Here is a 25,743-nt window from a genome sequence, read left to right as displayed (position 1 = left end):
AAGCGTCTCCTAAATGCGCTGAACTTTCGAAGGCCGTGATATGCGCGTGTGCGTTTTCCCAAATCAAGCAAAGCTGCAATATTAATACTGTTTTCTGTTGAATGACGACATATTTTTGACATTTTCTTATCTTCATTGTGCTGACGCCACAATTAGTTTTCACAAGCTTCTTGTGCCTACATGTTATTACATAATCGTCGCAGTAAATTAGCACGTACTGCAGACTAATACAGGTATGAATACGAGAAATAAAGCAATAAAAGCATTTTCAACGTCAGATAAAATTTATTGCAGTGAGTACAAAACAAACAGCGGTACAATCATACGAAATAAAGAAATGCATATGTAAAATAGTCTCAATAAGCAACATCGCGCTTCGGTTCACACGTATTCACACCAGAGATTTCAAAGCACTCCAGCGCATGGGCCTCGCTGAAGGAAGCAAACCCACGCCATCTTCCCGTTAGTTCGATCAATAGTTGCTACATTCATTCGCCATCACTTAGGCGTCACCACAGCCAGCTTTCCCGCAAGAGTTAAGTGCATAAAAAAAGGAATGGCGTCCTCCAGAGACAAAAAGAAAATCTGAGGTCTATTGACTGAGTGAGACAACCGGGCTGCGAAAAAGTTAAACATGAACGAAACGCCGCCATAACCTTCAGCAAAACTGGCAGAGATTCTGACTAGCGCAGGTGATAACCAAAAACAAAACTGCTAATATATTTCAGATCTAACGCCATTCTTAATTTTCAAGAAGTAAGCCCCCGCGAACAAAAATCATCCAAAAAGAAACCCCGATAACCACACTAAGTCACTCTATGTGCGGCACTTGGAGGCATGAGGACCATCCCATGCATTATAAATAAATATGCACTTTTCAAGAAATCGAACTACAGGCGCAAAAGAGCGCCGGAAACAGCAAGTGTGTATACGTCGACCTTTGGAAATGCAAATAAATATTTTTGTACATTTCCCCGCAAAACACGTGCGGAAACATCAACCCAAAAGCAAATACTTGGCCATCACCAGCTGAAGACAAAGGCGAAAATTTGCAAAACTAGTCCGATCACACAAAATGACTCTCCCACAAGCTATAAAACACGGGAGTTTACAATGCGCAGAGTGGAACAATTTTTACAGAATGCCACAGAGAAGTCATAATCTCTTGCGCAAGTTTCTCCATACACAAGCAGACAGACGTCATGGTTTTCTGCTTTGTACAAAAATGCAATTAAGACGAGCAGCCGTTTGTATTCGTGTGAGTGTGCGGTCTTTCACAGTGCCGTCCATTCAATGAGACGAGGTGTGCGATCTTTGTCGTTCGTGTCGGCTGCCGTTGAAGGGAAAAAGAGAAGATTACAGCAACCGCGGCTATTTCATTCGCGTGCCGTTGGTTTCCATATACAAGCGTGGACGTCATGTCCAACCGCCAATTACAAAGGCTGGCTCTTGAAAATACGAGAAAAAACAGCGACGGGCTAAGAGTGCGAATGCACGCACAGCTCGACGCGCTTTTATTCACTGACTGATTGTTCCAGCCAAAGCCTATGTAATTACCACGGCGCGCTCTTGGTAACCGCCACTCAAAATATTGATAAAGTAGCGTAAAGGACACACGCGAGGCAGCTTCGTGTGGGAAACGCGTTTTCCCACGCCACGCGTTATTTCCTCCCATCGAGAGCTTTAGGGCAGCAGTAAACTCATAAAGTTTACATCCTTTTTCTTGTTGTGCGTGTGCTTCTATGTCTGCTCTTCACACCATTCCTGATTCCACGAGTACAGCGGCGACGAGGAACGTGAAGTAGATTGCGAGGAGCATGCCGCCGTAGAAGCGCCTGCTCTGGAAACGAGTCACCAGCATCGTGGCCAATGAAGAAAGGAGGCTGGTGGCCAGGCCAGAGAAGAGCACTGTGATCAGCTTGCTGTAGTGGAGCTGTCCAAGAAAAACAAAGCAAAAGAGACAAGGTCGTTCGTTTGATGAATCGTCGGTAGGCAACAAAGCGCAGGAGGCGCGAAAGAAACCAACGTAATATGTGCAGCCCCGTTCTGCGGAGACGTAAAAAAAAAAGGGGGGGGGGGGAACGTCAGATACCGTCGCTTCATTTCAGCTGAATTTGTAGGTTGCGGGCAGCGGTCGCATTTAGAAGGGGGTGAAATGCATAAACGCTCGTGGTGTTTATGCTTTCGTGCACTTTAATTAAAGAGCCCCTAGGTTGTCAAACTCCTTCCGCAGTCCTTCCCTACGGGGTACCTCATAGCCCACAGCGTAGCTTCTGGACGTGACAAGCTATTTCCCTCTGTGCTATATCCTAGATCACGTGCCTTAAATTATTCTTGGTCCTAAAAGCTTGTGGAAGGCACTTGAAGATTACCAAAGAGACCGTCAGATAACATGGAATAGAAAAGTCGATAATGGAAGAAACTGAAAAAAAATATGTAGGTGGAATAAACAGTGATGCCAGCACGATATGTTAATCTTGCGCAATAAAAGTTGTGAAGAAAGAATAAATTTGCAGAAACGCCATAACAACAGGGTGTAACAGCCACAGCAGCATTCCGAAATGACCGTATTGGAGAAATGCCACGATATTTCGCATACTCACCACAAGAACGTTGTTTGTTCCTGCTAGCTGAATAATGGACGGAATACCAACACCAAGCAGGAGGGCTGTAGGTCAGTAGTTAAGGAGATCGTACGAGACAGTGATACAATGAAGAAATTTTTAAAGTGAACTGCACTCATCATATTGGTAGAAATAATATTCAAAAACCAGAATTGAGAAGTAAAGTGTCATATGGAGTGTACTGAACGAGCGTTTGTAAATCAATATTTAGCTGTACTGCGAATCAGATTGCTGGAATAGATAACTGTGCAGGACTGAAACATTATCTCGGTGGACCCAGCAACATAGTTTATGAAACTACCAAGCTGAACATTTATTTCAGATGTACATCACCACTTCTCTGCACATCCTGTGAGTGCATGAAAAATGACAAAAGTGCAACGTAATGTTAATGGATAGCGTAGTAAGGTACCCATGAGAACTAAATAGGCGCATAATTAATTTCACTGGGTAAAGGATACTCAGACAGGGTGTTCCAAAGCAGGCGGATATTGACATTCGTGGGTATCCTTTCCTTGCGATGTTCACGTTGGCCAGGAAATCTGAAAAAAAATAAGTGTAACAGAAGGTGGTTCTAGGTTTGTGCCTCACAGATCCTGTCTTCATTTGCAGTGAAGTATATCAATAAATGTCGCCTCAGAAAGTTAAACAAAAAAATCTTGATTGACACTGGTGGGTATTTAACTGACATAATTTCATTGAAGGGTATATGGATTACTGCATCGTGCTTTATATGATTCGGTCCCTTGAAAGTTCTTCATGTTTATTTATAATACCGGATCTTTCTCGTGTTATTCACGTGAACGATACGTAGAGGCCGTCTGAATATTGTGTGAGTAGGAGAAAGATCGACACACGAATACGAGGATGCAGGCGAATTTGTTCAGCGGATTTGGGCGAAAGAGGTGAGAACAAAGCGAATAGTCTTCTTTAGAAACAACCCTCCGCTTATAAGTTGTAAGACCCTAAAAATTTTTCAACCGCCACACCTATCTAAAACCCCCAAAACATGACTCAGATGAGGCCACAACAAACTACACGTTCGGTTAGCAGTTGGACACATGACGGCTCGTTATTTACGTGGACAGCAATCATAATAATACTTACCCAGAAGGCCATTTCCCCATGCGAGTATTGTGAGTCCAAGTATGCCGTCACTAATGCGAAATACGATCCCGATGGCCTGCAAATAAAAAAAAGATAACCTCATTTTTGTTTCTAAAATTACATGACACGAACAAAAACTGCGTTAGTACTAGCGCAGTACTGCATAACGCAGCGCTGCATAACCTGTGATTCCCAGCATTTTATGCCACATATTTCAGATATGCTAGTGAAGTCAATACTATCAAGTTCTCATTGCAGTTTCCAATGAGCAGTAGAAGCAAAACTTGTTGTTTTAATTATTTACATTCTTTTCATTTCGTCCGTACTTGAAATTAATGTAGCGTACACTATTCGCAAGGATGGCATAAGAAAAGTTCAACTTCCTGTGACGCTCACTCCGTGCAGAGCATTGAGTTTAATACATGTAAGCGCCATAAAACAGGAAGAACACTTTACTATGCGCGATGCAAGTAGTAGATGCATCGCACTAGCCTATTTTTCATGCTAACCTAGTAAACGTGATGAAATTGATGTGGCATGCTCAATTTTTGGGCGGAAGCCAAAACTAAACCAAAACTTTTTGCTGCCAGAGCTCTCTTCCGCCTGCTCTTCCTAGTTTCTCCGAAAGCCCAGTTCTGAGAAATAACGCATAGAACCAAACAGCTTGTAAGCAAGTTCAAACTATTTATGCGCCTTTCGACAATCGCCTCACTTAGCACGACGTCCACAAAAAAACAATGCAGCTTCGCTGTGCGCGCCTGCATGAGGTAAAATAAAATGGCAACGTTGCGCGACTTCCTCTAATGATGCTTATGAATCTCCTTGGTTGATTGCCTTCAGGCGAGCCATGTACAAAACGGAGCCTAAATGGAATGTCAGTCGGGTGCGTCGAATAAAACGACACTCCAGCAAGAACGTTCAGTTGGCCGGCACCTGTTCTCACCTGCAGCAAGACGACGATTTCCATGGAGATCACGTATATCCAGACGACGCCGACAAAGAAGCCGGCGTAGGCAAAGGCGAAGTGGTACTTTGGCGCCTTGTCGTTCTCGGACGTGAGCAGCACGGCCACCCCAACCAGAGCCCCCGCCGCGGCAACGACTGTCCAGAGGGGAACCACACCGCCAATCTCCACTTTTCCCACTGCGTGCGTAAGTTGGATAGGAGGGCAGCGATCCACGTTAGAAGCGAGTACGAAGAGAAAATATTGAGCCGGCTTCATTGTTTTATTACCGTATTGTGCGTATAGATATATTTTTTTCCAGAGAATAAAAGCTTTCGATTATCAGCAGAACGCGCCTGTTCCTGGCTATTTCTAGGTAGCATGCGTAGCAGTCTTTATACATCTGTCTTACAACCGCAACGCTGTCATATATTTTGCCTACTTACCCAACGCACAATTGCCGAAAATCCACAGTTCTATAGTTCCACAGTTCCAGTTATATCCACTGTTCTATTGTTCTGACAGTCGTCCGGATCCGGAGGTTGACCGGCTTAAGTGGGGTCAGAAGTTACGTACGTTACCTATCTAAACGAGTGGATAGAAATACAGACATTTCCGGCAAGTGTCCGCTGGGTAGGCACAAAGGATTAGTGGCAGCGTTTTCGTTGTGAGATAGATACATGGAAAATGCACGTATGACATGTAGATATAGCTCAGAACACGCACACAAAATCTAAATCATTCGCATTATAAGGTCGACCTCCACTTCTGAGTAATCCTTTATCAAAGGTTGTTAGAGTACTAGCCGCGTAAATGCGGTAGTTTCCGCGTTCATGTGGAAAGCCTAAATAATTTTAACTTGAAGTTTAGTGCAATCAAGCGATTTGAGCATTCATGCAAACATTAACGCTAATGTGCAGTATCGAAAACTCTATGAAAACCACACGTTTTCAGGGAGTTTTCTACCGAGAAATTCAGTATAGCAAGCAGATGAGCGAGCGCCTGTAATCGTTCTTTATCAATTTATCAATGTGTAACGTGACTCGATCTTCAGTGCGGCTACTTTGTGAAATCTACAAGAAATTCTTGTGAACGGATCCTGCAAATTGCACGAAATGACTGCTTACGCCCAAAGACAAAGACGAGGAATACGGGGACCGTAATGCAGTGGATCACGTTGAGAGGGCGGCACCAGTTGTTGTTCTTCTTGGTGAGGTCCACCACGGGCGTCGTTATTGCCAACGCAAAGAACACAGGAATCTATGGGAGAGGAAGAGGAACAGCGCTGGAGTCATGTTCTCTTTGCCGCTAGGAAAGTAACAAATGAGCGCGCAAAAAACAGGTTAAATCACTGCACCAGCTATATAGCCTAAGCTGCGCATCTGTGTGACGTAGGATTGTACGGTTACAGTGGGTAACACTAGGAATGCCTTCGCGGGCTGCGTGACAGTGCCCACACAAACAGTTAGTGTGTACGTGCGTGTGTGTGTAGTTTTTTTTTATCCTTCTCTCTCTTACGTATCGCATCCCCTTGCCCCTCCCCCAGTACAGGGTAGCCAGCCGGAGATAATCTCTGGTTAACCTCCCTGTCTTTCCTTTACCTTTCTCTCTCTGTCGTAATCTGTTGTTGAGCTTGCCCTAGCTTATAGCCTAATATATGCCATTACAATTCCATGCTATCCTAGAAAGCAGCATTCTGTGAAAATTTGCTTAGGACATATCGGCGCAGACGTTTCTATGGTATCTGCTGCAACGTCTCGCCGAATGATAGCAAAGGCAAGCAAACAATGCAATTAACTCTTTGTGCTTACTCGTAATCTATATTTTTCTATATACCTAGAGTGTAATGTACTAAACTAAAGCCCATTAGGCGTAGTGGGGACGTCGATATCATCATTTCTGTGCAAACAAGTCTCTGTGCAGTTAAGGGCTTCATGAGATAACATTGTGAACCTGACGACGTCAATGAAGGTGCTGTAGTATCGCGAAATCAACCATTGTTGTACGCCTTCTTTCGAAGTGGGTCCGTATCTGTTCTTAAGTATTGTCGTCCACAAGAGTAAAAAGCAATGTACAGTGGATAATTTCTTCCAAACAAAAGTCCCAACAGAACGTACCTCAAAGCGAACGGAGAAGAAATGTCAAATCGATGTGTTGTCACTCTGCAACCTTGGTTATATTTTCTGCGTAACGTGTTTTACAACGTTTACATCGAATTAGATAAGCTAATGTTGGAGTACACCTTACTCACGTAGCACAATTAGAAATTATTTTGTCCTATTCGGGAATCAATCAATACTACGCTTCCTCAAACATGCCGGATTTATGTGTAAATTTTGAAATGAAGAATTCGCCTTTAGTAAGCTCGACCATATCACGGCACTCATTGTACCACCTCTGCTTTCGCGTTGTTTGAACGCGCCTGCGCAGGGCAAGAACAGGGCAGGCAGCTACCTTAAAGATGCTGACGAGGTACATCAGGAACGGTTCCTTTTCCTTATCGTCCAAGTTAACTGAGAGAAGCTTGTTGATCACATCTAAAACAAGGCTCGTCGAACTCTCTTCCTCCTTCTCCAGCGTAATGCAAGGAGCCTTGTCCAGCTTTGAGCTTCGCCTTGGTTTATCGACGACAATGGTAAGTGTGTCCACTGCAAGAAAAAAAAATGTACTGCTTTAAGCTTTGCGAGGCTTCAATTGGTTGGTTAAGTCGAATGCAGAAGCACACAATCTGTTCCTTGCATACGACTTAGCTTACGAGCTGAGAATCAAGAATATGGCTGAAAATTTGGTCATTCATTTTTTGTCGTGCGAGATCCACAACAAATGTGGATGTTTGCTTCGTTAGGGTATAGTGATTCCAATTTAATGCATCATTCTGTATGTCGGAAACGGTGCTACGAACCAGAACTTCAAGTTCGAGGCTATGTGGCTAGGCGTCGCAGGAATTAAGCTTTTGCTCAAACTTTGAGTTCCGTAAACTGCTAAGAAACATGGACTTCTGGGATTGTCTCCTTCGCCACAGCAACAGAGAGGTGGAATAGTTTCGGTGAACTTATAGTCGAGTGTGAGCAGACCACTTCTGACAGCTTTCAGCAAAGCCTCGCACACTTCAAACTTCATGAGCGACAGGTTCCGCTCACAAATTAATTGAAGCATGACGATATCCATGTCTCTTACGAGCTCAATAAAGGCACTGTTCATGTGACACTACTATAAAACGGGCACAAAAGATTGCACTAACCGGTACAGCAGACTATTATTCGTCAATTAAGGAGATTATTGGTTGCAAGCCATCGTAAGTGGGCCGCAGATCGGTTTTCAAGATAACTAATCTCGAATACTTGGGCTCACCATCAACTTCCTCTTCAAGGCAATCAGCGCCGAGGTTGATGTAGTAGACACCTTCATTGGGATCTGGCACTATGTTGTCTTTCTCGGCCACTTCAACTTCATTTCGCGGTTCGGTGTTCAGGTATCTGAAGGCTATAGACAAAAATTTAATTGGAATGATTATGTGAAGCAACAGCGCGTGAGAGAGGTTGACCTAATGCTTACAACTTTCAAGTAGTAAGACCTTTATATCTGAATACATATTTTGTTTCTGTCACTTTTTTGCCTCTGATTATTCTAATCACTCGATCTCATGGAAGGCTATGGCAGAACATAAAAAAATTACGTATTTCTCCAGCCACAGTGCTGTGTTTCTGTCTTCCACAGCTTGACAGGCCTCAAGGCATTCAAAGACAGGTTCCAGTAAAAACCTTAGATTGGCCAAAATTGACCACAGTTATTTGCTCAATCTCTACTAGTGAACTACTCTTAAATTAGTGAAGTCAGTTGTATATAAAGGTCACCCGCTGTACGAAGAACCTCCAATACAAGATTGTTTAAAGTGAAGCGAAGCACCTAGCTATTAGTGAAAACAGTAAAGAGAAGCAAGGCAAAGAGATTCGACACAAGATGACAGACAGACAAATGTGGCAAAAGAAAGATACTACTCAATACAGCACATCATCGCAACATCACGTTTCCGGACAGGCGAGTTTTATTTATTTGTTCAATCAGAAGTTCGTAAGCAAAGTCCGGATGAACATTACGAATCTGGAGAAAGACTACACAGGAGTACCTAGAGGCATGTCTTATCGTAAACGAACATATGAAAAAAATTGCTGCTATAAAGCAACAGCTTACGACAGGAGTGTCGTAATATGGGAGACTGGTAGTGTTGTCAACAACACCGGGTGCACTCACCTATTGGAACAACATAACTGCGCTCAGGGTCGTCAAAAACGTGCCGTCTTCCATTGAAGGTCACTTCGCTTGAAACTGTACATGCCTCTGTAACCGAAAGGAAGCGCCAAACAGGGGAATATGAAATAAGGTCCTACGTGGCTGGCTACGAATAAAGTAAGGTATATTGTGAGAACAGGTACCTTCGTGGTATACCAGTGAAGATTTACCATAAACGGACTCGAGAAGACCGTCACAAGAACACGCTCGATGCACTCGCAGCCTCCGTTCGCACTTGCGTTTTTTTTCCCCCATTGGCGATCCGGAGAAGCGCCAGCGTTTGCGTCAGGCGTGTCCTTGCGTCGATCTTCTCGCCGTCCCTTTATGCTAAATGCAAGACACATGTCCGCGTTGCCTGTTCTTTTTGAGTTGCAGCAATGTACCTGTTCTTGTGACCAAGAATGCGGTACCTGGTGGTGGTTTTCTTTTTTTGTGGGTAGGTGGAAGCTTGGCCGTGTGGTACGCACTCATTTGTGTCTTTAAGCTTTACGGTTGGCATTTGCCAGCATGTGTGTTTGGGGCTATAGCGCTCTTGGGCGGGACACCACACTGTGGGCGGTGAGGCGCGCCATCTTAGCGCTGGGGCCTGGAAGACAAAGACCCAAGAATTAAGGCATTTGTCCTGCGTTCGAGCACTTTGCATTCCTTTTTAGTTCTCTTGAAGTATACTAGACTTTTCGATTTCCCACTCAAATAAATAAAAGTGTCACGTGGCGCTTCTATCACCGTATACTTTTTAATAAATAAAATATGCAGTTCATTATGCTCAAACTCATATTATAAGGCGTTCATTGTTGGGGATTCGAAACCGCTGCACTAGTTCACATTCCGAAAGACAGTACGGCGTGTTTTGGGGAACAAGCACTATTGCATTGTTGTCTCCGTTTGTTCTAAGCAAAGACGAACAGAGGAAGGTGAACGTAGTGCTGGAAGGAAGGGCACTTTAAAAAGGCTTACATCCATGGGAATGCAAACAGGGGCTTGTTCGCGCTTCTGCTAGCGTGCTGAGTTTGGTAATAAAATGCAGTACTCGAACGCAGGATATGCAGACGACTTATGACTTGGATAAATATTCGACGGTCAAGAAAAGCACAAGTCTCACGAAACACGTTGTTCTCCATGCAACATCAATCATCATAACGTCGTCCATTTCCATTGAACTGTAGGCTTAACAAGTTGTGTGAAGGTGGGTTCCACGGACATCATCAAAATAAAAGCACATACACACCAGCAGGATAACATGCTTCACTTCATATATGTGCTGCCGTAAACAAGATGCATGCCTTCATGGGTCCAAGCATCAAGGTATTCACAATTATCAGGCATTATTTTCAACACATTAGCCGCACATGTAAAGTCGCCACACACGACAGTCTTTGCACTATGAGATACACTTGGTTTATTATACACTGCAGGAATTCGAATGTTTTTTTTTTGCACCCCGATGTACAGTACATAACACATTGTCACGACCAGAAACCAGCAACAATAGTGTCACAATAACAGCGCTGAACATGTAAGAGTCAGAACCTCCTGCAACAGTGCATAAATCTACGGAACGAAAAAGTGTTGGAAGCGGATGAGACGGAACGTAAAAGACAAAGGGAAAGAGAGCTTTCACACGCCCTTAATACAGTCGGTGGCAGTAGAATCATCGCAGCCATCGGCATGGAATAGCCAACATGAAAAGCAGAAACAAATGGACAGAACCAGAACGAGAAAGGTATGAGAACTCGGAGAGCTTACGACTCTCGAGGTACTCCTGGAATAATAAGGGAGACAAAGACGCCACGGGCCGTCATGGGCAGCGGGAATGGTGCAGTGAAAGGGTAGCAGAAAAATAATTGAAAGGACAGCTTTGTATACCTTACTTGCGTGAGGCCACAGAAACGTCGAAACCGCCTTTTAACAGCCGCGCCTCTGCTGAAAGTGCGTGTTCCCGACCTTGGTCTCGGAAGACCTCCTCCTTCCCGCAGGAGAAAGGGGGACTTCCGTTGCACTTTTTCGTGAAGCCGTCTGCCAAAAGCTCGGAGAGAGGTTTCTGCATCTCACACACACGATCTGGTGGACACGTATCAGCACCGAGGTGAGGTGGCACTGCTGACGCAGAAATGGCGCCCGTCCGGTTTGGCAGCTCGAGCTGCAAACCGTCAGCGCCAGTAGCGCTGGTCGTGTGGTGAAGCACCTACCGTTTTTGGAAGGCTTTTCGTCGTGGCACGATTTTTCTTCGTCTCGCTGTTTGCTATTCTGCTCTTTAGCCAGGTACCTCTGGTAAACTATTCCGCTAACGATGACCACAGTAATGTATACGCAGTAGAGGCAGATGAAACCTGCATGGTAATGAAGAAACAAAACGCTGAGCTTCAAGGCTGGACGCTGAATTTCTTCCTGCCTAGGCTCAGTCCATTTCTTTCGCTATGTAAGCTAATCAGCTTGCTCTTTGCCACTGTAATGCCCTCTTTTAGAAAACTTAATTGGAAGTTGTTTACAGCTTTTCTTTTTAATTTGATCCTTCTAGTTTAACTTTGGACTTAGTGGTTGGCAAAACTACTTATGTTTACAAGTTCATGTCACAATTTTTTGAACTACTTATTATTCTACAGAACTGCCATGTCTGACGTAGAATTTCGATATTTTCGTAAACCAAGAACATTCTTACTATGGTACGTCATTCTCGTCTTTATGAACGAAAGAACGACCACTAGCACATCGTAAGGAAGTGCTTATGTGAATTGTTAACTAAAGCTTTATACTTCAGAATAAGACGCAGTTATTACGGGTGATGAACCTTGCGATTGAAGTCATTGGTTTCCTAGCTAATTTTTATCTGATCTTTATTCATCGTTATTTTACTTCAAAAATAATTTAATATCTTAACGAGAGAACTTCGCCTTACCTATAGCATGCATCATGGTGATCTCTCCCGTATAAAACAAGTAGAAGGCCCAAGCCGCGGCGGAGAAGTAGAACACGCAGTCCCTTGTGAAGGGTCGAGCGGCCAGCTTGAAAGGCTTCGAAAGAAACACCGATCCGGCTACAACTGTGGTGACGAAAATCCCACCACCTGCGCAGGAGCAAACAATTTAGTCATGTAAAGGTTAGTACTCAGAGTAAGATTGTTCTGCGTTATAGGCAGGTGGTTGTTAGGAAACAGCAAGAGTAAAACGTTTTTACACACTATAAACCAAGCGAAAGGGATTGCATGAATTGCATAAAGCCTAATAATGCTGACTAGATTGTCTAGGCAATACTGAAAGCATATTACTGTGTATGAATGATTTCAAGAGTACCAAGTGAAGCCTTTCACATACGGTATTGTTAGTACTTCTTGCAAGTACTTGAGAGGTCATGTGTGGCACCAGTAAATTTAATGCTTGGGTGGCTCTAATAACCCCTTTTCCCGTGGTGTCGAAGTTAATTGTTTGGTACAAAAGTGCTGCAAACGACTGACTGATGTTTGGTTTGAAAGTGTTCTTTTTCCAGGTTCGTTTCATTGAATAAATTTCATGAATGAATTAAAAACGAATCACTTCACCTGCCTTTCAACGAACCAGGCTTTACTAATGTTTGAGTATGAGAAGAAATTGTTCTGTCGAACATTCAATATTCAAGTGAATGAATAAATCGACTAGTCATTCCCACATCACTGCAAAAGAAATCGTTTGATCCAAAACATATGTTTTGCACACCTTGGCACAGCAAGGAAACTTCGGGAAATTCAATATAGATTACTAAGTTCAACCCACCAATAAGGCCTCCAATGACAAGCTCGTATGATCCTTGTCTCACTCCTGCTAGGGCAGCGAAGATGTCTGGAGAACCATTCCCGAATGCCAGGAGTGTGACGCCATGCACTTTAGTCAAGGCAACATCATATATATTTATATAAATCTGCGTGGTACTACATTACAATGAACCACCTAAATAATCAAATCACAATGGCTACCAGCTGGACTACCTCACTTTGCATGTGTAGTTTATTTTGTTTATCAAATACAGTTCTGGAAATATAAACACGTTATCAGTCCTATGAATTTACGACAAAGGTGTGCGCTAAAATCTAGAGAAATCAAATCTAATACCCACGACAAAGAATTGGGCCAAAGTCATGTCAAGCATTTAAAATGCAGGATGATATGCATTATGAATAAAAAGAAACCTGTAGAAAGAAACTGCAGCACTATTTCACTTCACAGTTTACTATAGCGACTGATAAAACGTTCTCGCTATTAGGACGACATTTAAACTGTTGTCAGACATTTTTTTGTTGCAGATATACAGCTCACATTTATATAATTCAAAGGATACTGCCATGTTCTGGGACATGTGTAGCGTCTTTGAGATGACAAACAACGCTGGAGTCAGGCTGGAAAAGAAAAATAAAGTGTTATTTTTCAACTGAATGCGAGATGATCGGTCATAAGGAGTTTGTTGCCTCCAAAGTACAGTATCGTACGCCGTGGTAAATAAGACAACAACGCTAAATAAACTAGAATGATCTTAGTTCGCACAAAATTTGGTGATATACGCCTGGGTAGAGTTGATTCAAAATGGTTGCGCTGTGTTACGAGCTTTAGCGATTCACTTAACGCACTGTCATAAGAGGGCGTGCGTTCATATTTTTTTTCATGGATTTCTCTTGTTAATTTATTAAGCATATTGAGAGACAAGCATTTTGAATTCTTGCAGAGAATTTCGACGCGAAACCTGAGGTAAGCAAGATAATGTATCCAATCGCTATAAAAAAAGTGAATTACTTTCTTAATTCAATCCTGGCTCTGGCTTTCGCAACCGTTAAATTACTTCTTGCAAACGGGAAAGCCGGTACTGGGAAGCCGGCACCCGCCGTGGTTGCTCAGTGGCTATGGTGTTGGGCTGCTGAGCGCGAGGTCGCGGGATGGGGGCGACCTCGTGCTCAGCGACCTCGTACTCGTGTTCGATGGGGGCGAAATGCGAAAACACCCGTGTACTTAGATTTAGGTGCACGTTAAAGAACCACAGGTGGTCGAAATTTCCGGAGTCCCCCACTACGGCGTGCCTCATAATCAGAAAGTGGTTTTGGCACGTAGAACCCCATAATTTAATTATGACAAGCCATGAATTCGTCGCCGAACGGACCGATGATCACTTACAAGTCACCTGACGTAACGCCGAGGCCGACGAACAACACGAGCAACCACGCCACCTGAGAGTGCAAAAAGAGTAGGAAAGGTACATTTATCAGTCAAACAAGTGGTACGTAGAGGATAATAGCGCATAAAGCCAAACCGTAATGTTGTAAAACGTGCGGCGTTACTCTTTTTTATCCTCCTGTTCACGTTGAGCATGTCGGGCTAACGCAATGCTAACCAAAATACTTCTGCTATACCTCAACAAGGCGCAGACATGGTTGTAGTTAGGGTTCTTCTACTTTATGTATGCGTACAATATAGTACCACAACAGTCACTCCTAAATTATAACTCGAGAAGTTCCCATAAATTGGTTAAATACAGGTGGAACACGCACAATATATATATCGGTGTTGTCTCGCGGATGGTTACTATTTAGAATATTTACCCAATAGCCTCAAAATTTAACAATCTTATCACCTTGCTGAGAGCAACACGTTAATCTCGTTTATGATGAGCGGCAGGCGACCGCTAACACTTACTCGACGATTACGATTATGCATGTTGTTGCTGAGACATTCCTGTATCTTTTGTGCGCCATTAAGGCTAATAAAAAAAGAAGGACAAATAAATTGATCTTGCAGCCCTTGTTATTTTATAACGCTAAGTGTTTTGGCGCGTTATGACTTGAATAGTGCATGCGTAATGTTGAGGTGACGTGACGCGGGTATAAAATAAAGCTTCATGAATAGTACTTTTTCTATCGAGACAATCTGCAGTTCCAATATCAACTTCAACTTTTAAAGAACTCATCTATGACAAAACATTGATCTATTCATGACAGCCCACAACTATTACTTGGTACAAACTGTGATAATCATCGCAATGCTTGCATGGATAGCTAAGTAGCCGCCGACATTTTCAGGTCGCCACGCATAAAGCTGAAACACCTTTATGACGCAATACGGGCCATTACCTTTATGCAAGCCATGGCACGATGCCATCTTCATACGCCGTTGCGATTGCTCTTATCTGTGGTGAACTTTCATAGCATGTTGTTTGCGCACAACCATGTAACGAGGCATGCGACGCTGGTTATGGGGCATCTATAAACTTAGGCAATACCTGTCGCGGACATGTGGCGCGGCATTGTTTAACGATGTGATACGGAGAAGACAGCTGCTTATTGGGAGCGACAGCATTGGAAATTTTCCTTCTAGATGGTCAGCCTTCTGACAGAGATAGACAGAAAAACTAATTCTTCAAGTAAAAATAAGAAAGAGAAGAGAGAGAAAAATGAACCTCTTAGATCTTGGTGCGCTCCACTAATACAACCTTTATCGGTTTCATGACACCAAAGTGTTTTCCCCTGCCTTTGAAGCAGCGCCATTTTTATATAAGCTGCAAAAATATATGCAGAATTCAATTAGTTTCAATTACATCTGTTGCGAGCTGCAATCTTGCACCAATGCGTAACCTTAACATAGTTTGCTGTTTTTTCGTTAATTCGCATAAAAGTGGAACGTGGCATTTTTATGTGTTAATAAAGCATGACGCAATATTTTGAAATGTCGTCAATGTAGGTTATTGTATTTTAGGATGTCCATTTTCTTCTTCATGTAAAAGCTAAAAGGAAGATATGTACGTGTCATTATTGTATTGTGCACTGAATCCTCACTCCCTGGCGGCTTTGAATAGAGCCCGTGACCAAGCATGCTCAGGGTGCTAGCACACAATGCTAAGAACCTCTGGTGAGGCCATCGCTGGAAACTGACAACAGAAAGACTCAGCTTGAAAGAGATCTCTAGAGTGGCGCTAACCCAGTTTAGCAGAGCTCTTCGAAAATTTATCGAGCATGAAGAGCAAGAAATGCAGTTGAGCAGGTCATGAGCGCAGAAAAAAATAACCCGTGGCCTACTACACTAAAATAATTGTTGCAAACGAAAAAGAAAACGCAGTTGAGCTTGGCATTAGGTGGAGCAATAAAAATGACAAATGTGCACGTATGGGATGTATTAGGCTGACGCAGAACGAAGGTAACTGGAGCCGCGATTATGATGCTGGCGATGGCTATTGTAATTTACGTGTATGAAAAAAACACGTGCCGTTTTTATCGCTTTCTTTTGCTATGAGCCATAATAACATGTTTGAAGTTTATTCGTAGAGTGTAACAGTTGTGTTTGCAAGAATCGCTTCCTCGCCCTTGCACGATGAACTTTTTCCATCACACGACATTCCTCGAGTGTGACTAAAGGACTAAACATGATCGAGGAAATTAACAGGTGACACTATGTGCTCAAACAGCGCACTCACCGTGAGCAGCAGTGACTGGACGTAGTGCTGCGGGCCCAGGAGGCAGTAGATCATCTCCATGTAGTTGACGAAACCCATGTTGGGTGCACATGATGGTTCGGAACGAACGAACTCACACTTGTCAGTCAGGTTCAAGCTCGTCACGTCCCGACACTGCACGAATGGTGCGCCAAAGTTAAACTGCGGCATACGTCGTTGTGCTGTTTTGCATGGCGTAGTAAAATCGGGAATGCAAACTCTGGCAAAAACTCCGAACCCGGTTTAGATGCTGCACACAGCGAGTTTAGATACACCACAACATTGCAGTCGTAAGATACAGAAAACACATTATCGACGCTACTGCAGGAATACTCCTAAAGCTAGAGCACATTTAAACGAAAAAAGATGTAGAGATTTTTGTCCGATGGCAGTATGGCAAATTTTAATTCTTTGTGTTTCAGAGGTTATCGGTTCTGGCATGTTGGCCAAGCTTTCTTTTCGAAATGCCGGAAGTCTCTGGCAGACTAGAACATAAGGATTACGATTGTAATAGACAAAAAAAAAGGGGGATTTCATGTGGAAAGAAAAAGTATGCAACAAATTGTAGCAAAGTATTTCTTTGTCGAAAAATAAAACGTATGAAAATATAGAGCATTTAGGAATTGCAAGAAGAGCTATGCTATCTGGACTGTTATGGTTTTTAATACAGTGAAATCGATCCCCCGGATAAATGTCATATTGCGTAGAACAGCATATACAGCGGTAATTTGCAGCCTCAGTTTATTTCATTACCTTTTTGATATTTCCCATCGCAAGGCTCCCAGATCGGGTACAATGTATCGTCTGGCGAGCTTAAGTGAGCCACAAAATTTCCTTTTTTAACGTATCGGCATTTCGTACCGCATAACGCGTGCTTTATGCAAGCCACATTGAATTGAAATTGGGGCCCTAAGCGCGGTTTATGAAAAGAATTTCGAAAGCACATCACTTCTCAATCTAGGACGCTCGAAATCGAGCTCGAAAGTAACTTCGCTAATAGCCATCATTTCACCTCTAAGATATATTGGTTTCCGATTTTTATTTTCTTTTGAGGAATTGGAAAGAAGACGACGACTCACCGAAACCGCCATAAACTCGACCGCAGCTGTGGACACCATTCTGGAGTATGGTAGACGCTCAAACGAGGTCTCAAACACGAGGTCGCTTCAGAGAACTGGTCCGAACGAAAAGGCACGATGTAAAAGTCGCTCCAAAGTCGTTCACGTGGATGCATCGGCTGAAGGCGCGAACCCGTGCTGAGGCCGCGGTGCCTGGGACACCGCTTAAGTAGCGCCTGTCGCGAGCCGCTCCAGTCCCCGCCATTGGTCCAGGATGAGGCAGTCACGTGGTCTCCTTGCACGTCCGGTGTTGTCCTGCGTGCCAATCACGACAGTGCAACGACGGTCCGCGTACTTTGGACCGCAAAACAAATGCGACGACGTAGAGGAGGGTGGGGTGGTTGGTACGCGACGATACGTCGCTCTTGTTGTTCCGCTATACGCTTCCCTCTCCCGTCCTACCTCCGCACGCCTTCTCGCCCCATTACTCAACTTCCAGTACGTTCCCTCGGCCTCTCCATCTCTCTGCCGTATAATGCAAAAAGTGCCGTTATGGTGGATTTTTAGGGGAGGCTGTAAAAACAACGTTGTCTCGACTTCGCCCCCCCCCCCCCCCCCCGCTCGCGTCATCTGCACGTACATTGCGGTGCTTATCATGCGCACCTCGAGAGAGAAGTGCGAACATGGCCGCTTGAAGTACGAAACGGCGAATGCAATGTCGTTATATACAGGTCTCCGGACTAGATAGCAGGCACCTCCCGCAAGCTGCGTCGCGTCTCGGCAGCGTCCGCTTTCTCAGCGCGCGAAATACGCAGTCACGCCCGATAAGGTGCCACCGTGTCTCGTTCTCGATCAGCTGTCGAGAGCTGCACGACGGCACTGGAGCGTGGAATCCCTTCATTGTTCTGCGATTAAGATTATTCTCGAGTGTTGTTTTCCGCACTTTTGATTGAAAAACTCCTATTATGACGGCGACTGCAGACGGTGACGAAATGCTAAAAGCACGTATAGGAAAATCACGCATGAAAATATTTTTGTGTAACGCATGGTCAGGCATAGACGGAAGAAAAAGGACGTGTGGTCAGGTTTGATAGACGCCACAGACGTGGCATGATAGGCGTGCTTTGAATTTGAACGCCGTTATATAGAATTAAACTATCGACTATCAGGGCTATGGCTTTAGCAAACTTTGCGCACCTGTGCATTGTTTTATTTATTTATTTATTTATTCAGTACCTCCATCGCCAACGAGACATTACAGCAGGGGGTATTCATTCGAAATACGAAAGCTTATGGAAGGCTATTTACACACTCAAAGCGTGATAGGGAGCATCAAAATAGGTAATTAGTCTTTTGCGTTATCGGAGAACAAATAAATTTTCTGTGTAAAGCGTAAATGAGAAAGCTCTGCGTTCAATTGGCAAATATTTTCATGGGCAGTTTATTCTCTATTAGATTACATAAGAAGTGAAGCAACAAGAGTTTATTGTTGGGCGGCGATTATAAACTCTACTAAATGTACGTCTGTCGGTGCATAGTCAAGATTTATTGGAATATTTCCGACGCTACAATACGAAAGCCTATGGCCCTGACACCTCAGTTTCCGCCTGTGTATTCTGTGGTGACATGGGAAATTTGCAAGCAACGTTAATGACTGACATGCCGGTCAGTATACTAGAACCACAAGCCAAGTTGGAACATTTAGGGTTACTGGAAAACCGCGCGACCCCAGAACTACAAAGAGAGCATAAACAACTGTGCATGTTCCTTTTCATTTTTTTTTTAGGGGCACACTTCTGTAGAGTTGAACAATTTAGCCTACGGGATATTACAATACGTCGAAAACGCGGACTTCCTTTTTCAAGACAGTGTCTTTGTTTGAAGCAATAAAGTCCGCTTGAGTCAAGAGAGAGAGAGAGAGATAGAAAAGAAGCAAGCAAGAGTTCATTAAGCTCTTAGAAAATAAGTGAGAATCGCTACCGGCATTACATTACTCGCAAGGTTTTATCTTCACATGACCGTATTGTATGCTGATCGATAGAAGCAGGTAATAACAGCAGGCAAGCAGAAAATAAGGCAACCAGTAAGGTCAAAATATTTGCAAGGCTATGTTAGAAACGACAGGAACTGGCACATGGCAAAAGCTATGTGCAACACCGCAAAGTAATTCGGTTGAGCTCTGCTTTTAATTCAGTTTGAGACAAGAAGCCGAAGGTGGCGAGACAATAGTAGTGTCAACCACCGCATGGCTAGCTGCGTCACCGCCAATAGTCGGAAACTGACAGCACATGATACGGGTAGATCCATAACAGTCTTTGCGCATGCTATACAAGAAACTGCGAAAGGAAATGCGGAAATAGATCTGCTTCTCGAGCATTCACAGCGACAAATAAAATGCAAACATGCCGACGCATCTTTAGCTACAGTAGAAAATTTCCGCATAACTTTCTCTTGAATACCATTTCCAACAACCCCAGCCTTTATGGCGTGGCAGTACGATTTACATGCTTCTTGTAAAGTTACTGTTTATAATATTTGCGTTTATTTAGTTAGGGCTGTACGGCTTGTGAGATTTTTATAAACTCCGTGGCGCCTCATGCCGTTTGTGCAAACATCGAAGTGACAGCATGCGAACAGGACACGAACGCGGTAAAGTATCGAAACTTCTTTCTCACTTACGAATATATGCTGCGTGTCGAAACTGTGCTGGCTTTCAAAGTGACACTGATAAACCCGAAATATCAACGGATATATATATATATATATATATATATATATATATATATATATATATATATATATATATATATATATATATATATATATATATATCGATAAAGTAGGAGCGGTTCGCAGTGTTCTTCCAATGTCAAGGTTGCAGTAAGCGGGAAATGAGTGAATGAAAAACTATGCGGCAACTTGGCTCATTAGCTTGCCAAATGGACAACGATATGCATTACTGACTGGGAATGACACGCAAAAAAATCAGCCTCACGTTCCATATTCAAAGACTTTATCACTGTACAAGATGCTCGTAGCAGCTAATTTCGGCGCCAAGGCTTTCACAAGCGCGCACGACGAATTCCGCGTTTCGCGCTAGGTAACCGGAAGGCACAAGCGAACAGACACAAGGTTATGTGTCCGCGGGCAGAGAGTGTTGCCGAGAACATTCAGTTTCGGCGACCGCCCACCCTACCGACCCTCCTTTTCCGGGCACCTCACACGCTGCATCATCGCCCATTTCTTTTTTATTTATCTCCGGTATAGACAACGGAAGTATCGGCGGCAACAGCGTTGGGGAGGATGCGCCGGCGAACCGTGACCACGCGTAACGTTAAACGCCGGCAGCCGGGAGCGTGTCGTGGACGCGCCTTTCCGAGCCACACTGCAGCGGGTGCACGGCGGTCGCGGGCGCTCGTGGCCGCTGCTCATTCATGCAAGCGTCGCGGCCCCGATTCGCGCGCTGCGCGTCGCGGCGAGAGCGACGGGTGGCAAGCGATAAAAGCGACGAGACCCGCGGCGTTATCCGTCATTCCGCCGACACGCTGTGTAAGAGAAAAGCAAACAGGCTCGAACGAGCCAACCGCTTCGAGTGGCGTGTACGCGTATGCCGCGACTTATCTGCCTGGCGCGCTCCTCAGTGAAGCAAGCACTCCCTGGTGCGAAGTTTCTCGATAACGCAAGGTGTAAAATAAAGGATCTTTACAGTGCGCTTGATTCCAACTTCCAGTGCAGGCGCCCTGAGAAGGCCTTATTCTACGAAGTACGTGCATCATTACGGATGAAACCAGAGGCTCACAGCAGTATGCAGACTTCATCGACAACTGCGGGACAAGGAATTTCTTCGACTGGCACCCACGTTTCGATGAGGGGATTGTTCTTTGTTGTAGCAACAAGTGCTTGTTGTCTTTGTTGCTATGTTGAATAACAAAGATGCGCCAAGCTTTTTTTGCAGTACCACCATAAAGCAGGGCTGCCCTAGTTTATTTGTTGTTCTTTTTCGTGTCAGCTTCTCTTCGCAATATGCACCTTGTTCAAAATTCCCCTGAAGAAAAATTGAGGTGCGAATCACCTACGTTGCCTATCTGTGTATGGGAATAGCCGAAACGCTCATGTAAGAAGAGCGTAGTGCAACTTGGCTCCTCTATCCCGCTTCCTTTAGGACAGGCTCTGCCATCATACCATCTGCTCGTACAGCATCATCATCATCATCATCATCATCATCATCATCATAATCATCATCATGAGCAGCATCAGCCCATTTTTATGTCCACTGCAGGGCGAAGGCCTTTCCCTGTGATGTCCAATTACCCCTGTCTTGCGTCAAGTGCTTCTAACTTGCGCCTGCAAATTCGTCAGCCCACCTAGTTTCCTGCCATCCTCGACTACGCTTCCATTCTCTTGGCACTCATTCTTTAAGTCTGATTATCTACCGGTTATTCATCCTACGCATTACCTGGCGTGCTCCCCGCATTTTTTTCTCTTAATGTCAATTAAAATATCGGTTATCCCCATTTGCTCTCTGATCCACACTACTCTCTTCCTGCCTCTTACTGTTACGCCTATCATTTTCTTTTCATTGCTCTTTCCGCGGTTCCTAACTTCTTCTCGAGCTTCTTTGTCAAATTTCTGCCTCATATGTCAGCACCGGTAGAATGCATTGATTGTACAGCTTTCTTCTCAATAATAGTGTTAAGGGCTCCCAGTCAGGACCTGGCAATGCTTGCCGTATGCACTCCAACCAATTTTTATTCTTCTGTAAATTTCCTTCTCATGATAAGGATCCCCTGTGAGTAATTGACCTAGGTAACCGTACTCCTTTACGGATTCTAAAGGCTTACTGGAGATCCTGAACTCTTGTTCGCTTGCCAGGCTATTGAACATTGTCTTTGTCTTCTGCATATTATTCTTCAGCCCCTCTCTTACGTTCTCCCTGTTAAGGTCTTCAATCATTTGTTGTAATTCATCCCCAATCTGGCTCAACAGTCACCTGCAAATGTCACCTGCAAATCAAATGTTGCTGAGATATTCGCCATTGATCCTCACTCCTAAGCCTTCCAAGTGTAATAGCTTTAATGCTTCTTCCAAGCATGCAGTGAATAGCATTGAAGAGATTGTATCTCCTTGCCTGACACCTTTCTTGATAGGTAACTTTCTACTTGTCTTCTAGCGCACCAAGGTAGCTGTGGAATTTTTGTAGATATTTCGCAAGACATTTTCCCACGCCTCCTGCACTCCTTGATAACGTTATGCCTCTATGACTGTTGGTATCTCTACTGAATCAAATCCCTTTTCCTAATCTGTGAAAGCCATGTACAGATGTTGATTCAACTCTGCAGATTTCTCGTATGAGCTGTGGCGTAAAACATTCGTTGCCAAGAAAGCTCTTCAGTGCCTGAACTTAAACTGCAAGAATAAAAACCAAAATGCTTAGAATCATGTAAAATTCAAACTGTAATATCACATTGTAACATACGGGCAGTCTTTCTGGGACTAAACTTAAGCAGCATTGTATTAAATTTCATCACATATTGGCCACCTATCCACGGAACGCGACCGTTTGCTTGTGTCGTTGCATATAATTAAGTCCAAATGTTTCAGCAGATTGATTCAGCAGAAGATTCAGCAGATTTTGGCCCACAAGTTAGAATGGCGCTTCTACGGCTCGATAGCGATGGCCACTTCGGACGTTAATGCCAAAGAATCACCTAAAAGATTTTTTTTTTCACTGGTCCTATTGGGAGCGCCTTCCCCTAACCCCAGCAGCAATGAAGCGCTGCGCTTCCCAGGGAACCCACTCCCAAGCATCGCAGCACTGAGTAGACAAACCTTGTATGCAAGGCATTCGTACGTTACAACAACACCCTTTATTTTCTCCAGCACGCAAATTGAGCGAGTTTTCAGTTTTGCTGCAGGTGTCTTCGCAAGACAAGGAGGGAAGACTAGAGAACGAAATTTTGAACAGCAATTCTTAGCTAAAATAAACAAAGTGTTAAGGGCAGCAGAGGGCGGATTTAAAGAGCCAGGCCAGCTGGTTCTATTTACTGTATTTGTGCAATGTTAATAAATGTCGGGAGGAAAGCAATGTTGAAGCGATTGAATACTTTCAATAATTGCTCAATTACATTCGTACTGTAGCAGTTAGTAACTGTAATCAATTACATTTCTAAAAAAATAATTGTACTCATAATCGATTATACTTTACCGGTTTACATACCTGCTGACCTGCAGTAGGGAATATTGTGCTGTGTTCTTGCGACATTGATACTCTGCACTTGTAGAAAGAGTTAATTGAGAAGACCTGCTTTATTTTTGTGGGCGAGCGATGAATTATAACCATTAAGAAAAGCCTGCGTTTTTATCCGACGTTATTCTCCTATGAAAAGCTTCTGAAGTCTTTCTTCGCATAATTTCTTTAACTGGGCACACTAAATGATATGCGAGGGTGCGTGCTTATTCTTAGCAGCAAAATACAAAATTAGAAGGTGGTTTTGAATGTCCCATCTTAAAAAAGAAAACAGTAATTTATATTCAGCCCTTGTGACTTGCAAAGTTGGTTAGTTATACTTGGTCATATTTTGCATTTTACTGCAATTGCATGGATACTCCAAGGGCGTTAAAATCATCGCCTCGCGCCACTTGTATGTGTCAGTGAAAGCGTACGTGAGTGAGCCGGCGATCGCTGTTCAATCTCCCGCAAAAAAAAAGGGGGGAAAGCGGGGACGAAGAGGGCCGTCTTCCCTCGCATGCAAGACTCTGGGGAGAGGATAGGGAAGGGGGTGCGCGTTCTACTCCGGGTGGCCCGGACCGCTGTATCTTGAAAGCCATCTGCGACGGAGACAGCGTCCGCCGCGCGCTGTGTATTCGCGGCTAAGTTCGCACTGATGCGAGATGCAGCTCGAAGGTCAATGCGCTCGCTGCTGCTGCCACGCTTCCTCACTCCAGCGTTTTGACAGCAAGTTTCCGCGGTCATCGAGTGAGATCTGTTCATGTTTGCTTGTGCGCGAGTGACACCATGCTTGTTAATTTAGTTAGTATTCCTATGGTTACAAGCTTATACGACCGATAAAACTGCTATCCGTACTTCGTATAGCTGTCGAATAATTTGCTATCGCAATCTATGTTTCGCCTTTCGGGCGAAACTACGACATTTTAAATCTTTCTACACCTTATATCCTTTCCTGAACGTCGAGTCACAAACCAGAAGTACATCTTGTTACCTTCAGCATCTGTGATTTCTTCTTCTTACTCTCTAGTATTTATAGAATATATTTGTAAATATGTATTTAAATTTTTTGACTGTTTGGAAGGGTGAGAATGGTTCGGAAAATGAGTGGGACACCCTCTCAATGCTTCAACACTGACACAAAGCTCGCAATTTGTCTTGTTGCGTAGGTAGCCTGTGGAATAAACGGGACTTCGAGAAGCCATCAGAGAAGCAACCTTCATTTTTACTTAATAAATTTCATTGCAAACTCGTGAAAACATGATAAGTAGTACACAGTAAAAAAGTTTCATCCCACGAAAGGAGAGTATTTTAACACGTCAATAAAGAGGGCTCAATGAACTCTTTTTAACACTCCGAAATCTCCGACGCAGGTTATTTTGCTTGTACGAAGTTTTCCGTGAGGAGGTCGCTGCCTCAACGTAATAACACACGTGTGTCGACGGCCTGTAGACCGATATTGCTTGAGTGCTAGATATGCTGGAGATAACAAGTACCTAATGCTACGTAATGAGGGGCACCAAAGAATGAGACCTGCTGACCCCCATTGTTATTGTTAACATTCCAAAGGCTGCTGCTGCAAACATAGCATTACGTAAGGCGTGCTTGCGATTGCCAAAATATATTCAGATAAGCTTAGTGCGAAACCTTGTGCATGTTTGCTGGCGTTTTGGTTAGCAAATTTTGTTGGATGATGCCAGAGCTTCTTGCTTCTTATTCTTTATTTGTGGTTGCTTGATTGTCAGGCATCTATTGCGTGGTAGTGGTGGTGCTGGTGAATTGTAGCAGCAGGCGGGTTTAGCCTGGCGAACAAGGCCGGCAATTGCTCCGCCCGAGCGTCTCGCACAATACCGCTGAAGGGTTTCACCATATGTCCATCAAACCAGTTTCTCTTAAGAATTCGATGAGGAGACTTGAAGTTTCTTTGCGGGCTATAATTGATCCCTCGGGAAATAAAGGTGTTGCAGGCACGCATGCGGAAGGTCCTTGTTTTGCAGATTCTTCAGGAGAGTGTCTCTTTCATCGTGAAATTGCTGGCAGGACCACAAAAAGTGC

General features: G+C 43.9%; 1 protein-coding gene across 1 annotated transcript; it reads right to left on the bottom strand.

The window, feature by feature from the left end:
* Positions 1 to 263: 263 nt before the first annotated feature.
* On the bottom strand, positions 264 to 17,671 carry LOC135917962 (mitochondrial sodium/calcium exchanger protein-like). Its single transcript, XM_065451610.1, has 16 exons — positions 17,484 to 17,671; positions 16,387 to 16,539; positions 14,097 to 14,149; positions 13,251 to 13,330; positions 12,711 to 12,818; positions 11,861 to 12,028; positions 11,154 to 11,294; positions 8,926 to 9,000; positions 8,026 to 8,157; positions 7,129 to 7,322; positions 5,802 to 5,934; positions 4,675 to 4,874; positions 3,732 to 3,807; positions 3,086 to 3,166; positions 2,604 to 2,668; positions 264 to 1,933 (listed from the first exon to the last, which is right to left on the bottom strand). Exons 1-16 carry the CDS (start codon positions 17,520 to 17,522, stop codon positions 1,754 to 1,756), a joined length of 1,878 nt encoding a protein of 625 aa, XP_065307682.1. The 5' UTR covers positions 17,523 to 17,671; the 3' UTR covers positions 264 to 1,753.
* Between the last annotated feature and the right edge of the window lie 8,072 nt (positions 17,672 to 25,743).

This window comes from Dermacentor albipictus, chromosome 2 (assembly GCF_038994185.2).
Source record: "Dermacentor albipictus isolate Rhodes 1998 colony chromosome 2, USDA_Dalb.pri_finalv2, whole genome shotgun sequence".
NCBI lineage: Eukaryota > Metazoa > Arthropoda > Arachnida > Ixodida > Ixodidae > Dermacentor > Dermacentor albipictus.
Note: the sequence above shows the minus strand (reverse complement) of the source record. Positions and strands in the feature narration are given on the sequence as shown.